We start from the raw sequence: 18,066 nt of genomic DNA, 5'->3' as shown, positions 1-18,066 counted from the left end.
ACAAATGAACGGTTTGGATCGTCCTATGAAGTGGGCCGTACAATACTTTTTGAAAAAATAATGGACTATTAGCCCACATAATATAATCTCATTGATTATTATTGATAGTTTTTTTTTTTTTTTTTGGGGATACATCCTAATCCTAAATTAAAAACGGGAGAATCATTTTTCTTAACAAAACCAGAGAGTGGTGATATCATTTCCTTAAGAATTTGTTTCTTAATTTGAGAAACGAGTGTCGATATCATTTTACTTTGCTAATTTAACACGAAAGGGGTTTATGTCGTGACTTGCAAGGCAGAATAGCACACGTGTCAAGATGACAACTGTTGGATGAAGATCTCTACACGTGGCGCAATTGAGCGCCAACGTGTAGCACAGAATCTTCTAAGTTAAATGACGTGGCATTAATGGCAGGTGGGATCTGACAAGACACGGATCCGAGATTAGGTAGCATGTCGTTGGGCAGAATCTAATTGGAAATCAAATAAGACAGTGGGAAATTGATATTTACACCCCCTTATTTTTTTTAAGGAAAGGTCGAGTAGGGTGCGACCTGTAGATCGGATGGTTAGGATCAGTGGAGATGATTTACCGGTTGAAACCTATTTACATTGTGGCCCAACAAACGAACAGTTCCCTGGGCCCCCTGCTCAAGACTTTTTTTTATATGCATGCATCAGCCAATTAATTAAAGGGATTTGTTAGCGGCAAGAAGGCATTTTGCGGATGGTCTGTTGCATCCGACAATGGCCACATAGGTTTACTTTACATCAGATTTTGTCTTCATTCATGAGGTGGCTGCTGCCAGATGCAACAGACCATCGGTGAAATGCCTTCTGCTATGGACACTAGCAAATCCCTGGAAGGTAGTTTCCTAGGGCATTAATTTAGGGAAGAGAGAGGGCATAAATATAGGTGGTGTGTTGAAAGGGACTCCAGAAAAAGGAAAATTTGCCAATGGGAGACATCAAAATACGAGAATTGCCTACCGGGGGGGGGGGGGCACACTTTTGAAAAATTGTTAGATAGGGTTGATAAGCCCATTTTGAGAGTTCGATAACCCCCATTTTCCCCTTTTGAGAGTTTGATAACCCCATTTCGTCCCTCTCTAACCAATTTTGAAAAGTGTCCCCCGTTGGCAATTCTCGTATTTTGATGCCCCCCATTGGCACTTTTTCTACCAAAAACACCCCCCCCCCCCCCCCCCCCCCCCTCCCCGAGATTGATGGTGGTAGTCCTACACATCACAAATCTGACTTTCTCAATGAAAACAATTATATCAGCACACTAAGAAATAATTTAAGAAAATGATATGGAGAGAGGAGTACCACCAATCAGCGCACTTACAATAGTACTTTCCCACTTGGGCGTGCAAATACTGAGTACAGGACACTTTATTTAAATGACATACGTAGAAAAATGCATAAATGCGTTTTGCCCCAAAAATCATTTCCATTGGATGATTAACCCTCCGATCTATAGAGGTTTCTATAATATGCAGTTCCTCTATAGATCGGAGGGCTCGGGTCAACCTATGAAATGATTTTTGAGGCACAACCTATTTACGTTATGGCCCATCAAATGGATGGTTTGGATCATCCTAAGATATGGTCCGTACCGGGACTATAAGGGCTTACACCGTATAAAAACTCACTTTCCCTAATTTACTCTCTATTCTCTCCTCGATTCTTTTCCTTCTATCTAACGTCTACTTCCTCCCTCAGCCTTTATCATTTCTTCTTTGGTAAAATTTAAACATCTCTATAAAATATTAAAGGAGGCTCAGAACATAATATGCAGACAATATTATCCAAATCATCTTTAATTAGGCTATTGTGAATAGACACACAAATTAATGGATGCCGGTCAATGAAAGTAGCTATAGTTTTCAATCAATGTCCGGGTGGTGGCGTGATTGTTTTGGGTTTCTACTGATCTTTTAATATTTAGAATGAGAAAAAATTGCTGTCAAATGTTATTGCCCTTGTAGGTGACTTTTGTTTTACGTCCATTTTTACATCGAAAGAAACAGAGAACCAGGGCAACGGGGAGAAAGGAAGAAGACACGAGAATATGGGGAAGAATAGATAGAAGAGAGAGAATTAGAGATGTAAACATAAGAAGAGACAAAACAAATAAGAGAGAGAGATCAGTAACATGCCATAATTTTCTAGCCCTTTTCCTATGTTTTCTGAAGGACCCTCTCCATTCACGAGGTGGATGCTCTGACTTGCGACAGACCAGCCGTGAAATGCCTTTTGCCATGGACCCTAGCAAATTCCTTATTTTAATAAAACTTTTGGTACCAGGTAAACCTGTATAGTAGGCTTCCTAAGCTACATGGCAGCTTACCATTTGTTCGGTTCCACTAATCACTATAAGCCGCACTATCGGTTCCGTAACATTACTCAATAATTTATTATGTTATTTAGGAGATATTTAAGAAAGTCATCTACTACTATAAGCTGGGAGGAAAAGAAGTGAATTTTTTGATTTTTTTGAAAATTATATGAGAATTACACATCACTTTTTTTTACTTTTCTTAACAAATGTACCCATTCAACTCACATATTTTCAATCCTACCCCCTCTTTTATGCTTTTAATAAAGGCACCCATTAAAGCCATATAATTTCAATCTTACCCCCCTCCTTTATGGTTTTTTAATAAAAAAATCTATAGGGTGATCTTAACCATCCGATTTAAGAGGAATTATGGAAACATCTATAGATTGGAGGGCTAGGATCAGCCTATGGAAATGATTTTTAGGGCACAACGTATTTATGTTGTGTTCCAGCACATGGACGGTTTGGATCAACCTATGACGTGGTCCGTACAGTTCTTTGTCGGCCCGTGCATCGCACGGGTTTTTTACTAGTAGTACAAATATAAGAGTATAGTGGGGCCTGCCGGCCTGGTGAAATCCAATCCAAGCTGCAAACTTATTTAAACGATCTTCCTTAATAATTTGATTAACTTGATGTATTTACGTGGTTAACAATTCTATTATTTTAGGCTACTGATATTTCCAATAATTTATGATAAATCGAACCCCTCTCTCTCTCTCTAACCCAGAGGAGAGAGACAAAGGGGGTTCATTTAAGATCTTTGGGGGTCCATTTATCAGCCCTAATTTATTACATGTTTAACGATATATTATCTTGTCTTTTACTCTATAACAGCTGTCCACGGTTATCACAGTTTCCCAAAAAAGCCCTCGGAAGCAAATCATGATAGACAAGACAAAGTGAGTCAGTGCAAACACTCTCGGATTCTCAGCCCCTTTATGTTGGTACTTGGTAGAGACACCCTCTCTCTCTCTCTCTCTAACATTTAAGATATAGTTTTTTTTGGGAAATGTTATCAGCACTACTGTATTTTGATGAGGGCACTCTCACTTTATTAAATGTACGGTATGAACTGCAACATAGGATGATCTAAACCGTCCATTAGATAGGCCCCAGCTTAAATAGATTGTGCCCCAAAAATTATTTCCATACTTTGATCCTATAGAAGGTTAGGATCAACCCTCTAACATTCAGATCGTAGGGTTAGGATTAACCTATGGAAATGATTTTTGGGGCACAACTATGGCCCATCTGATGGACGGTTTGGATCATTCTATGGTGCTGGCCATACCGTGCTTTTAATAAAGTGAGGAGTGCCATCATCAAAATACAGTAGTGCTGATAACATTTCCCTTTTTTTTATTTTTTTATGGGTCATTTAACATATAGTTTGCTCAAGCTCTCATCTCTACCAACCCCCTAGTTTGGTATTCCACCTAAATTTGCTCTACTGCTATTTCCCTTCTCAATTTTCCTGAATTGAACAAATCTCTCTCTCTCTCTGTCTCTTAGAAGATTTGTGCTAAAATTTTTGAGTAATTGGAAACCTTTGCAACTATTTTGTATCATCGAACTAGTGTGAATAAGTATGGGAGAAGAAGAATCGAAAAAGGTGGTAGAAGAAGAAGAAGAAGAAGTAGAAGCTCCAAAAGGAATTGCTGAGGTGAAAACAGTAATTCCACCTCCCGAAGACAATAACAAGGTCGAAGATTCAAAAGCTAGTAAGACTCTCTCCAAAATTTCTCTCTTTTCCTATTCTGTTTAGTGATTACTATTTTGAGTTTATCTTATCTCTAATGAAACATAATTTATAACATAAATCTCTTTCTGTACTTGATAATAACATCTTTGGAAAAAAAACCCTCTTCTCTGTTTTGCTTTCTATCTATTTTACTGAAAAAAAATTACATGAAAACGGTTTTGTTTTGATTTTATAGAAAATCTCTTGGATTTTTCTTTCAATTTTTCTCTGTCCAGTCACTTGTGAATATACCAAGTTGGAAATTTTCATGATGTTGTTTGTAGTTTTTTTTTTTTAATTTTTTTATAATGATCTGTTATCTTTGGAAATTATTGATTTTTTTTTTTTTTTGAGGTTTTTGTGCTTGATTTCATAGAGACTATTGATTATATGTTGAAGTGTTCCTATGATTTTTCTTTTCTTGATATGAATACATGTATAATTCTAGGAGAGCTTCTCTTAAATTACTGATTAGTGTTTTTAATGATCAATTTATCAAAATTCATTGAACTGAAGTGAAACTTGTGAATGATCAGTTGTCTATTGGAGTTTCTTTCAGATCCTTTCTGAGATAACTCAAATTTACTACTTTTACTGATTATTCTTTTTTTATCTGTGCATGTGGGAAATTTAGTAATTTCCAATTTCTTTAAGGAAGAATTGTGAGATTTCTGAGTTGAGAAGCCTTGATCTTCTATTTTGATGATATGATCCTTTTATAAGTTTTATTACTGTGATCTAAGTGGGCCATCATGATGGCTTTACCTTAGTAAGAACTAGGGCAAGATGACCTGAGCAAGTTGGGTCCCTTTAGGGAGCATTTGGATGTAGGGTCTAGTAGGGTTGCAATTTTCCTAGAAAACATGATTGGATCTGGGGTCTAGTAGGTACCATCAATCTCTTGCCACCACACCTTAGACATGGACATGTACATCACTATTTCAGGGTAAGGTGGGGTGGCCCACTTATTTTAAAACTTGGATTAATATATTGGAAGTTATATTATTGTAGAGAAATTATATGGTGAATGCGCGGTGTAGGTGGTACGGCAGAAGTACCGCCCTTGATATTTGATCCAGCAGCAGCGCCTTAAAAAGGTGTGTTGCTGTTGGATCAAATATCAAGGGTGGTACCGCCTACACCGATCTACATGTGCATTCACCATATAAAATCTCAATAATTATATGTTACAATAAAAGTTGCATCTAGATTAACTTAAATACGAAAAATAGAGGAAAAAATACATTAAAATGCATATATGTCATATAAATAATTTAAAAATGGGAAAGCGAGAAATCAAATATTTCCCTTATAGCCATGTTGATATTTAGATTCATGATAATATAATAAACAAGTAACTAATGGTAAGGCCAAGAAGGCATCTACCTTTAAGAGTATCTGCATTTTGTCTTTTGGAAACACATGATAAATCTGTAACTCAACTCAACTCAACAAAGACTTTGTCCCAAACTAGTTGGGGTCGGCTAAATGAATCCTTTAGAAAAAATTCATGATAAATCTGTAACTGATGTTAAAATCCTATGACGATTTGCAACTGTGTCTGGATAGCCTCAAAATGGTTTTTTTACTTACATATTGAATTTTTCTTATATTCTCTCTTTCATCAGATGTGTCAGATTTGCCCGGGGTAGAGAAGAGCTCTGGGGGATCGATTGATAGAGGTAAATATTCAATTAATGCTTCTTTTCTCTGAAGGTTATTTTCTTATTGCCTTGTAATACTTTTATCATTCTAAAAACTTCTCATGTTGTCTTAGATGCTTTTCTTGCACGAGTTGAAACTGAGAAAAGAATGTCTCTGATCAAAGCATGGGAAGAGAGTGAAAAGAGCAAGGCTGACAACAAGTATGAATTGATTCCCGTAGCTAGATTGTCTTTTAATTGATTTTTATTTTCAAACCTGAGAAAAATTGAAATGATGAAGCTGTGGCATTGAGATAAAAATTAAAATCTTCTAGTTACAGAGGCCAAGTGGCACAGTCCAGAAAGGCAGAAGATCTTCATGAGAAAATATCTAGTAGATCATATCGATTAAAGAAAACTTGGATTTTGGGCTCTAATTGGATGGCATTGATAGGTATTCACCCGGGAACTAGATGTTTGACTTTTATGAGAGTAGGCCAGTTCTCTATCTAACAAGCACAAGCCAATGCTTGAAAATTATTGTGTTGAGGTGCAAGCATGCTGGATACTTCATGGATAATTCTATTGGTCAAAAATATTTACCATCATGTTTTTTGTTTGTTAATATCATATGTTTGCCAATATAATTTTGTGGATGCGAGTCTTATAGATGCTATTTTAAATTTATTATTTATTTCATCTTCTATGTTAAATCGAATTAAGTCTATGGTATTTATTTATACATGTCTTTTGTCTTATCTATCGTTGTGGATAATCGTATCTATACCCCTTCCTACATTTTGGGAAACGCCAAGTTGTATCTCTGTTCTTCTTTCAGTGTTTCTAATGGAATCCACAAATGGGTATCGTAGTGTACAGATGATGTGTAGTATATTGTGTTAGTTTGTTTCCTCGTCTCTCCTTATTAGACACTTGTCTAAGTTCAATGTCTGCCAAGGCCCTAAAATTCACCCCATGGAACACAACAGAAAGCTCTGAGATGGTTATTTTCCCTACTTAACCAGATTCTGTAGACCTGATAAAATAACAAATTGCTCTGGGTCTTGTCTGTTCAGATCACAGCCCATATCTCAAGTAAATCCACTACACCATCACAATGGAGTTTTTTGCCTTAGTACAAAGGAAATAATGGTATTGTTATTTGCTGATTAGATAAAAGATATTGGGAATCTTGTTGGAGTCTAACCATAAAGATTGGAGCTATCCATACTGCCTGTAGCCTATCAATCCCATACTGATTTTCCATGCATTGTCTGATTCATATCATCATTTTCAATTTTGTAAGCTCTGTTTTGCACTGCCAGAAGATTCTATACTGCCATTTCCTTTCTCTATTCTGCGTACATTATTCTGATGGAGTTCAACTTTCGACTTCTCATAGCCAGGGGCGGAACCACATAGAGCATGAGGGGGGCCATGGCCCCCCAAGGACTTGCAAAATCCATTTTATGGTGTTGTCTCCCTATGCCAAAAAATTAGTGGCTTAGCTAGTGTAGTGGTCATGCCACCTCCCCTCCCCCACCCACCCACGTAATGACTAATGCTTGGCAAGTGTAAAATAGTCCGGCCCCCCCAAGTGTAAATTCCTGGCTCCGCCTCTGCTCATAGCTACTGCTTTACTTACTGTTCGACTTCTCATGCTTGTATCTTTTGGTTTTACAAGTAGCCAATGATGTATATTATAGCATGTTGGAATGTTGATAATTTTATGTCCATACACTGTTCAACAGGGCATACAAAAACCTGTCAACTATTACATCCTGGGAGAACACAAAGAAAGCAGCTGTTGAAGCTCAGCTGAGACAGATCGAGGTAAGCATTGTTCTAAGTTTTTTGAGCAATAACAACCCATTTCTTTATTTCATTCCAAAACAAAATTTACAGACAAAAGAAAAACTGCATAGGACCCGTAGAGTGCAATACACACAGAAACCTGTGAAAAGGTTAACCACCTAACATCTATACTTGCTGATAACTCTGCCGTCAGCATATATATGATGACGCTAAAGAAATAACCTCCTGTATTAGCTTTACAGAAGGAAAATGCTTGCTTTAAGGTGCTGAAGAATAAAATGATAATATGCATATCAAAATTGTGCACTTAGAAGAAATGTAACTGTATTTGACACTTAATACTGGCATGTTTTTTTACTGTCTGCTGACAATTATATACTAGATAATACAGGCATGTTATCTTACTGTCTGGTGACAATTATATACTAGGGAAGTTTTGTCATTATTCATGGGAAGTTTTATGAAATTTTAAGTGGTTTTTTAAAAAGCCATGGAAATTCTTTTATCATTTAGAAAGCCTTGATATCTAAATTAGCTTCAATCGTTGTGTGGGTGGGTGGATGATGTAGATTTCCAGCAATGATAATGCAGAAAGTTGAAGAGAAATTGTTCAAACTGAAACAAGATGGCTTGTGACAATTGGAAAAATAATTAAAACACACTTGCAGAAAAATAGACAGAAACTAAAACTTGAAAGAAGATAATAACTCGCACAGTACTTGGCCTGTTCGTGCATCTGTAACAGAAAGTATAACTGCAAATAAACAAAACTAGAACTGAAATTCCATCATAATATCCATATATTTCTTCTAAAATTTGTCTCATATTCGTACATACATACATTCATAGTACGTACACACACATATGTGTGTGTAAGGTGTCTTTCTATTGGGCAGCATGCTGAAGCAGCTAGTTAGCTGTCTTTGCCTTCACCTGCCGGCTTCGGCTCTCAGACAAGTAGCTAAGGTCAATCTATTCCCTCCCGTTTCCTTTCAGGGAAGACCGTAGTTAAACCAACCTTCCTTCCGGCCTTGCCTTGCTGGGGGTGGGTGGGTAATATCTTCTGTACTCTTGTTTCGATAATATCACGCCTCACCATGTAAACTATTTTCTGATTGGTTTCTGATATCTTTTTGGGGATTATGGATTTGTAACAGATTAGAAATTGTAAATAAAGAGAAGAGTGTGTCATTATCAAAACAAGGAAGTACGAATATCATTTACACACACACACACACAAAGTAAGCTATAATATGAGTCAAATCCAACTCCTAAACTGACTTTTAAGTCTTTGCTGAAATCAAAACTACACACAGTCCTTGAACCAGTCTAATAACAATTTCAAACTGATCCTATTTAATCTGCCATGAGAATTCATCTAAAATTCAATTAAAAACATGGTAAATAAAATGACAGGGTTTCCCAATTTTCATATTGGTTGACTCCCACATCTGCCTCTACTAACGTCAATAAGATTTAATCAGTACAACCTAGGGGAGCTGGTTTTTCTTCCCCTTCTGTCTGCTGCAAGCCATTATGGGAACATGAGGAGACACGGGTACTGGTGACTGGTGAGCTTTTGGGCCCACTATAATTGCATCACTGCCCCTTGAAAAGAATTCACCTCGAGTTCAAATATTCTTACACTTCAATTGCATTGGCATCAATAGTTTGTAATTCTTCTTCATCAATCTATGTGGTGGACTTTATAACCATAGGTGTCCAATAATAAGATAAATCTCTCTCTCTCTCTCTCTCTCTCTCTCTCTCTCTCTACACACACACAGACACACGCATGTTGTTTCAAGATACCCTCAACCTAGTGCAAATATTCCTCCTCGTCATAGACATCATAAACTGGAGCTTAGACAAGTTCTGGCAAGTCTATGTTAGCTTCATTCTTCACATTAGTCATATTGTTCACATTAGTCATATTGTTCATCGAAATAACATTTTTTTTCTCCTCTTTTAGAGGCTTGGAAACAACAATCTCTCTCAGTGGTGCAATCGTTACTTTCACGATTTCTGTCTAGAACATGTAGGTATTCTTGTATCCATTGTAAATACTGTTCTGATCATACAGCCAGTCTTTCCAACACAACTTGGGATGCATCCATGTTCACCACATCATACATAGCATCTTCATTATATCTTTTCCCAATGGACAAAGAAATAAGCCACATGGAAATTCTCACCTCTTCCTTTCTTAAACCATGGTATCATATAGGGGTTGGGACGTGTTTCAGTTCAATTTTTAACTCTCACAGCTCTTACCATAAAAAATGGCACTGCATACCTTTTCATTGATCATACGCCATGTGGAAAAAATATTATGCCTAAAGTTCCCATGAACTTTAGGCTGACCTTGCAACACCTTCATCTTCTCCTACAAACTGATCTTCGATTTCTTCATTTCCATCAAAGTAGCTTGTAGCTACTTGCACCATGCCAACATGTATCCTTGCAATTTTACACCCACTAATTTGGCCCTCTCCCCGTCTGAGACACCCCACATATATTCCAAAACCCACAAAACTCTGTCAACCAGTCCAAGAATTCAATGGTATACATTTCATCATGAAAGACCATGCTGTAAACTGAGAGATCTCTAATATCTTAAAACAGGATCAAGCACGGTATGTAGCTAACGACAAGATGAGATGTACTAAACACAAGTACAAAGCAAGAAAACACAAGATTTACGTGAATTGGCAATGTGCCTGCATCCACGAGAGGAGAATTTCATTATTTCGATTACAAAATCTCTTTTCCTTTCCTCTTGCCTTGGAAATGCACAAAAACCTTACCCTCCGTAAACCAAATACGTGACTGTTACATTAATGCCACTACATCAAGAAATTATTGAAATGCCCTTATAGCGCAAATAAAAAATTGAATTATGCTTCAAGGGCATTTCCCCAAAAACCCCGGCAAAGGAACAAAAGATCTTTGTGAAGAATCATGCCTGATAGGTGCCGAGGTTCACCAAGGTAGGACATAAGGATTACTGAGTTTTCCTACACACTCCCAATTAAATAATATAAATTTCATTTGAATTCCCCATACACTATTTGCTTGCATTGTTAACTACTAGAATGATTAATAGAAGCCTTGAAAATTGCTATTATGAAGAAATTATGTTACAGTCCTGAGTGGGGCCCCGCCTAGGTATGGGACTGGGTGGGATCCAACCTGGTATGGGACAGGTTTAAAGGGCCTTGCCTAACGCATTTCATCAGCTCTGGAGCTTTTGGCGTATTGATAGGTACCTAACAAATTATTTATCGTACCATTTTTTTCACGCAGGAAAAAATCGAAAAGAAGAAGGCAGAGTACGCAGAAAAGATGAAAAATAAGATTTGTATCATTCACAAGGAAGCAGAAGAGAAGAGGGCCATGGTTCAGGTCAAGCTTGCGGAAGAAATCCTCAAGGCAGAGGAGATTGCTGCGAAGCACCGTGCAACCGGGCGTGTTCCTGATAAGCTCTTTGGGTGCCTTGGAGGCTAAAATTATTCTCAGACGCCATAAAAAGGTGTGTTATTTGTATATTTACTGTTCTTTGAATTGTTGTTTGTGAGTTCTATTTGCTTAGGTAAAGCTTTAATGGTGTATGTGTTGTGTGTATACACTCTATAGTGTGTGTGTGTGATGTGTTTCTTGTATATTATTATGTATATACATGCATTTTGATTCCTGATCAACCCAGTTTGAAAAATAATATTTTGTTCTTAATTTATGTAAATCTTGTGTCCATCTAAAATCTACTTTTAGTTTGGCAGTGAGAGATGAGAGTACTGTTATTTTGATTGAATTAAAGTATTTATTAGTCCTTAATGAGTTTTATCACATTCTGAGCTTGTGTCTAAAATGAACCTTACATAAATCCTGCCAATACAGCCACTATGAATTAGAGAGAGGAGCTTTGAAGAGAAAAGAGGAGGGTGGTTATTGGACCCTTTAAAGGGCCAGTCTATGGCTTCTTGCCAAACATGGGTGAACTTCTAATTAGTGAACCTATCAAAGCAATTCTGATTAGCTTTTTCAATAAACCCGAGGGTCCGATGGATCCAAAGGATCCGAACATTAATGGACAGATCTTGGCACAGCAGTTGGATCCGAACCGTATCCATTGGATTCATATCCTAAGGTCCAAATTGTAAACATTCCAACTATAAAAGAAGCCACACATGTAAAAATTGTGTGAAAATCAAAGACATACTTGAAATACTCATACACTGAGGCATATCTCAGTTCATCTCACATCCATTGGAATAAAATCTCCAATATGCCCTTGTGTTACATTGAAAATTTTAAGGCCATTTTGGTAAAATTCTGACCCAAAAGGATCGCCTTGTGTTTGAGTTTGGATTTGATCCAAGATCCATTTGGAGCCCAAGATTTGGATCTGTTTTGGATCCAACGGATCGGAACCATTTGTCTAGATCCTAACTAAATTTGACAGAACCGTCAGGATCCGTTGTGTTGTGGAATTGGGGCTCAAATCAGCCCTCCGTGGTGACTTGTTAATAATCCGAACACGAAAGTGTGTTTCCGGTATTACATGTTAACACTAGGCAATGTATCCGAAGTAAATTAGCAAGAACAAATAAATAAAGTGCAAGCCAAACCACAAGAAAAGCACACAAGATTTACATGGTTCACCACACGATGTGTGTGGCTACGTTCACAGGAGAAGACCTCAAAACATTTCACTATGTGGAAAATAATTGAGTTATAAGAAGCACTAACCGGATTACAAAAACCCAAAGCTTTCTCCTGATTACACGAGAAAACAATTTCTATGCCGTCTAGGACCCAAGCGCCTTTGCTCCCCTATTGGCGCGTGCTTGTTCTTCAACCTTCTTCCTTGGAGAGATCCCAAAATCCCACCTGTTAGGTCTAAAATTGGTAACAGGTTATGGTAGGGCCGGAAAGGCTGATCTGGACCTGAAGGGCTGATCTGGACCTTAAGGACTGATCTGGACCTGAAGGGCTGATCTGGGCCTGAAGGACTGATCTGGACCTGAAGGACTCATCTGGGCCTAAAGGGCTGATCTGGACCTGAAGGGCTGATCTGTGCCTGAAGGGCTGATCTGGGCCGAAGGACTCATCTGGACCTGAAGGGCTGATCTGGGCCTGAAGGACTGATCTGGACCTGAAGGACTCATCTGGGCCTGAAGGGCTGATCTGGACCTGAAGGGCTGATCTGTGCCTGAAGGGCTGATCTGGACCTGAAGGACTCATCTGGTGATCTGGACCTGAAGGGCTGATCTGGACCTTAATGACTGATCTGGACCTGAAGGGCTGATCTGGGCCTGAAGGACTGATCTGGACCTGAAGGACTCATCTGGGCCTAAAGGGCTGATCTGGACCTGAAGGGCTGATCTGTACCTGAAGGGCTGATCTGGGCCGAAGGACTCATCTGGACCTGAAGGGCTGATCTGGGCCTGAAGGACTGATCTGGACCTGAAGGACTCATCTGGGCCTGAAGGGCTGATCTGGACCTGAAGGGCTGATCTGTGCCTGAAAGGCTGATCTGGACCTGAAGGACTCATCTGGTGATCTGGACCTGAAGGGCTGATCTGGACCTTAATGACTGATCTGGACCTGAAGGGCTGATCTGGGCCTGAAGGACTGATCTGGACCTGAAGGACTCATCTGGGCCTAAAGGGCTGATCTGGACCTGAAGGGCTGATCTGTGCCTGAAGGGCTGATCTGGGCCGAAGGACTCATCTGGACCTGAAGGGCTGATCTGGGCCTGAAGGACTCATCTGGGCCTGAAGGGCTGATCTGGACCTGAAGGGCTGATCTGTGCCTGAAGGGCTGATCTGGACCTGAAGGACTCATCTGGTGATCTGGACCTGAAGGGCTGATCTGGACCTTAATGACTGATCTGGACCTGAAGGGCTGATCTGGGCCTGAAGGACTGATCTGGACCTGAAGGACTCATCTGGGCCTAAAGGGCTGATCTGGACCTGAAGGGCTGATCTGTGCCTGAAGGGCTGATCTGGGCCGAAGGACTCATCTGGACCTGAAGGGCTGATCTGGGCCTGAAGGACTCATCTGGACCTGAAGGACTCATCTGGGCCTGAAGGGCTGATCTGGACCTGAAGGGCTGATCTGTGCCTGAAGGGCTGATCTGGACCTGAAGGACTCATCTGGACCTGAAGGACTCATCTGGGCCTGAAGGGCTGATCTGGGCCTGAAGGACTGATCTGGGCCTGAAGGGCTCATCTGGACCTGAAGGGCTGATCTGTGCCTGAAGGGCTGATCTGGACCTGAAGGACTCATCTGGACCTGAATGACTCATCTGGGCCTGAAGGGCTCATCTGGACCTGAAGGACTGATCTGGACCTGAAGGGCTGATCTGGGCCTGAAGGACTCATCTGGGCCTGAAGGGCTGATCTGGGCCTGAAGGACTGATCTGGGCCTGAAGGGCTCATCTGGACCTGAAGGGCTGATCTGTGCCTGAAGGGCTGATCTGGACCTGAAGGACTCATCTGGACCTGAAGGACTCATCTGGGCCTGAAGGGCTCATCTGGACCTGAAGGGCTAATCTGGGCCTGAAGAACTGATCTGGGCCGAAGGACTCATCTGGACCTGAAGGGCTAATCTAGACCTGAAGGTCTCATCTGGACCTGAAGGGCTGATCTGGGCCTGAAGGACTGATCTGGACCTGAAGGACTCATCTGGGCCTGAAGGGCTCATCTGGACCTGAAGGACTCATCTGGGCCTGAAGGGCTGATCTGTGCCTGAAGGGCTGATGGAGTCCTGCGCTGTTAGGGCCTGACAAGAAGACAAAGGGTCAGAAGACCAGCCCGGAGTGGTGCTCCGGACGGGCGCTTCGACACTCAAGTCAGTATGAGCAGGAGTGCAGAGCAATTCCGAACTGAGGAGCTTAGGATTTTGGATTTCATATCTTAGAACCCTCACCTTAGCACAAGTGAAGGCTATTTATAGTGATTCTGAGCCACCTGTCCAGGACAGGTGGTAACACCTGACTGGACCAGGTTTCATGCCTAGTAAGGGCAGGTGGAAGTCCCTGATTGGTCCAGGCAGCATACCTAGCAGGGGACAGGTGTGGGCTTTGCAGTGGTCCCTGTGAGGGCGACGTGTCAACAGCCGATTGGTTGCATATTTTGGACCCCATCACCACCTTTGTATCCTCTTCTCTTTTCCCTATACAAGAGAGTCATACCAACCCTTGTAAGTGTTCGATACAATATGAACACCGGCAACGGATCTTAGAGATTCAACATTGAGAAAATCACATGTAACAATATGGAATAAATTGAAATGAGAAAAAGACATACCGGAAGCCATGAATCTTATTTTTCTTTCTCTTAAGGTTTCTCTTTGCTACACAATAGTCGGTGATGGGGACCGGTTTCCTTTCTCTTCAAGCGTGGATTCTCAAAGTTTGGAAACAAATTCGTTGTGTGCAAATAGGACCCAAGAGTACTTTTTATAAGCGTTTGTGGGAAGAGATGCGACTCCTCATCGCGCCGATCCCTCTCCCCAAACGTCTCTTTACGTTTATACCTTTTCACATAAAGTCTTTTCATTAATGACTTTTCACAAAAGTAATTAACTAACCAAATGATCTTGACCATCGATCTTGCAAAAGCCACATCCACCGTTAGGATTATTTCCTAACATTCTCCCACTTGGCTAGCAAGATCTTTGAGCCAAACATAAGGATCATAACTTTAAATTAGTTAGATAATAAACCTAACATTCCGTTTAGCAAAAACTACCAACAATAAACCATGTAACCATTGGGTCACCAACTCTACCCAATAGCCTACCCTATGATTATATTATTAGTAATTCTTACTAACATGAATGTAAAAGCATACATGCATAAGATGTAAACATGGTCCAAAATAGTCTACAGACATTCTACCTCTTACTCACAATCCATTTACGTAATGTGCACAAAATGGAGCAATAGAAAATAATATATATCAGAATCATAAAATAAAATGTGATCACAACAGTGTATCTCAATACCTAATGCAGACTCCCACTGTCATAGGCTATCAAAAGTGTCAACCAACCTTATGCGCGCTACATGCTCTCTGAAGAGGTTTGGTGACAAGCCCTCAGTCAAAGGATCTGCCAACATAAGTGCGGTGCTTATGTAATCTTCAGATACACACTGATTCTGAACTTCCTCACGACAATATGTCAATACATTGACCACATTACTTGATTTGTCGTTCTTGGAATTGTAAAACCGCAGCGGAATTATCACAATACATTCCCAGTAACTTGTCGACTATCAACAAGATAAAACCCTGAGATAAAATTCTGCGACTTCAAGCATAGTACAAGGCCTTGAAGTACACAATAAACTCCGTACCCAAGGTGGAAGCAACTGAGTATCAATTTGACATTCTTCCACGATTTAGGACTTTCTGCAAAATATATTAGAGCAGAACTCTAGGTGTTCCGACAACAGTCGGAATTAGATTAACCAATCACACTAGGGTTATCTCATTTACTTTATGTGAGCATTAAACCTTTAGTCCCTTACAGACAATATATAACCTTTTGGCAAATTTCCAATGATCCATACATAAATAACATTGGTACTTTCTAAATTTGCCCACCATATAGGTTATACACAGATAGATGCAGATTTAAATATTCAATAGACCCCAATTGCGGAACTATTAGGGAACCTCTTTATCTACTCCTATAATGAATCGATCCTGGGACCCTGGAACTGACTGAATATATCACCCTTAACTATAGGAACACTACAAATTGAGTAATTTATCCATGTTCAATACTTAGGACTTTACCAAGATAGACTTTCTGCAATCTCAGCAATCCTCGAGTCCCAACTAGGTGAATCTAAACTCCTATTATGTAGGATGCTTCACCTGAATTCTTTTGTATGAATATCATTGAACATGGCTAAGTACTACTAGCAAGTAGTATACCATCAACACATAACACGAGGAAAATAATATTACTCCTCCGACCTTAAGATATATCCATTATCCTGTGACAATTCCTTAAAACTTAACATAGAGAATACTTGATGAAACTTTATGTACAATTGTCGAGAAGTCTGCTCTAAACCTTAAGCAGAATCTCTAAGTCTACAGACTATGTGCCTCTTTCCTTAGCCTCAAGGATTGTTCAGTAGTTGTCACCACCAAAACATCTATAATGTGGGTTGTTAACTTATGTGTCTTTTAATGTTCCAATGAGCATTGATACCACCTTATCTTGGATCACCAGTACCGGTACTACAATCTGGTTCTCCTTAAAGGTGATTTTACTAAAGACACTACACTCCCACTAAGGTCACCATCCTTTAGAAGTCTTGGCACATTTAATCCCGACAATATACGTACTATGGGTCAATCAACAGAACCTAAAACCCTTAAATACTTTAAGATAATTTATGAAATTGCAACTTATGGTCATAAAGCTTAATCACTATATTCGTGGGTTATAAACTTTTGCCTCATGTAAACAACCTAAAGTTGCATGTTTCCCAATTTCAGCTTCCTTATGACCTATAAATCTTAAAGGGTCTTAGGCACAGCCTTACTTGGATCACAAAATACATGGGTGTTTTAAGAGTTTTAACCCACAATCTTAGGCAACAGAGAGTTGCATAAATGACCCTTATTGTTTTGATCGTTTATGTCAAGTTAATTCTCGACTCTTACCTTATAGATCACAAACAAAGATAGGGCCTCTACTTCTGATTAGAGAGACACATTTAAATATGGCTAGAAAATTTAACCAAAAGGGTAACACCTTCCGCCACCAACTGTCAGAGTCCAAAGATCCAAGATGTCATTGTGAATGACCTTTAGTAGATCAATACTCTTGGTAACACCCTAAACCGATTAATCTTTGTATATTTCTCCTTCAATGTACCCCGTATCATTGTTTAAATCGATAAAATCAAGTGAATCTAGAATTCTTCTTTTACCCAACTATCCTCAGATATGTGGTTAAAAAACTTAACCTACTGATTGGATAAATTCTTGTTCACGCGATTTCTAACAATACTGATTATCTTATTCTAATGCAAGGTAGGCCAAGTCTGACCTTGAGAGAAGTGCAATCCAAGACAATAAGGATTGCCCTGAAGAGAACCAAAATCACTAAATGGGAAATGGAAAACTAGAGAGAATCCATTATACTTCCAAACCTTGATTCATAGCCAAAGGAATCAAGTTTTTCTAGAATAAGATTTCTAGTTCATATGAAACCAAAATTTCAGAAAAGAGTGGCGAGTAATAATGGATTCAACAGCCACCTTTATTCTATTTCCCGATATAATGGTATACTCTCCTCTACTAAGCACCTAACTCGCACCTAGACCTCACATAGAATTCTAAATGTACAAATCTTTTTCCGGAGTACTTACGAAATAGAAATCATAATATACAAAGATATGGTATTAATTCCAGGCCATATCAAACTTAAGGGATCCATACTTAAAGTATATGTCATTTATTATTCAAGATAATGGCACTTGATACA

At 39.4% G+C, this 18,066-nt stretch overlaps 1 protein-coding gene across 1 annotated transcript; it reads left to right on the top strand.

Moving 5' to 3' along the window:
- Window positions 1-3,745: 3,745 nt before the first annotated feature.
- On the top strand, window positions 3,746-11,290 carry LOC143859203 (remorin 1.4-like). The gene is made up of 5 exons (XM_077369897.1): window positions 3,746-4,070; window positions 5,719-5,772; window positions 5,868-5,955; window positions 7,485-7,566; window positions 10,855-11,290. The coding sequence occupies exons 1-5, from the start codon at window positions 3,938-3,940 to the stop codon at window positions 11,053-11,055; spliced, it is 558 nt and encodes a 185-aa protein (XP_077226012.1). The 5' UTR covers window positions 3,746-3,937; the 3' UTR covers window positions 11,056-11,290.
- The last annotated feature ends 6,776 nt before the right edge of the window (window positions 11,291-18,066 follow it).

This window comes from Tasmannia lanceolata, unplaced genomic scaffold (assembly GCF_043159265.1).
Source record: "Tasmannia lanceolata isolate RefF3 unplaced genomic scaffold, GAP_Taslan_0.1 ptg000029l, whole genome shotgun sequence".
In the NCBI taxonomy this organism is placed as follows: domain Eukaryota; kingdom Viridiplantae; phylum Streptophyta; class Magnoliopsida; order Canellales; family Winteraceae; genus Tasmannia; species Tasmannia lanceolata.
Note: the sequence above shows the minus strand (reverse complement) of the source record. Positions and strands in the feature narration are given on the sequence as shown.

Bases quoted from the DNA above. Each gene is read 5' to 3' on its own strand.
- LOC143859203 (XM_077369897.1), top strand. From the start codon at position 3,938: ATGGGAGAAGAAGAATCGAAAAAGGTGGTAGAAGAAGAAGAAGAAGAA. The intron at 4,071-5,718 runs GTAAGACTCTCT...CTCTTTCATCAG, and splicing joins GGTCGAAGATTCAAAAGCTA to ATGTGTCAGATTTGCCCGGG. The intron at 5,956-7,484 runs GTATGAATTGAT...ACTGTTCAACAG, and splicing joins AAGAGCAAGGCTGACAACAA to GGCATACAAAAACCTGTCAA.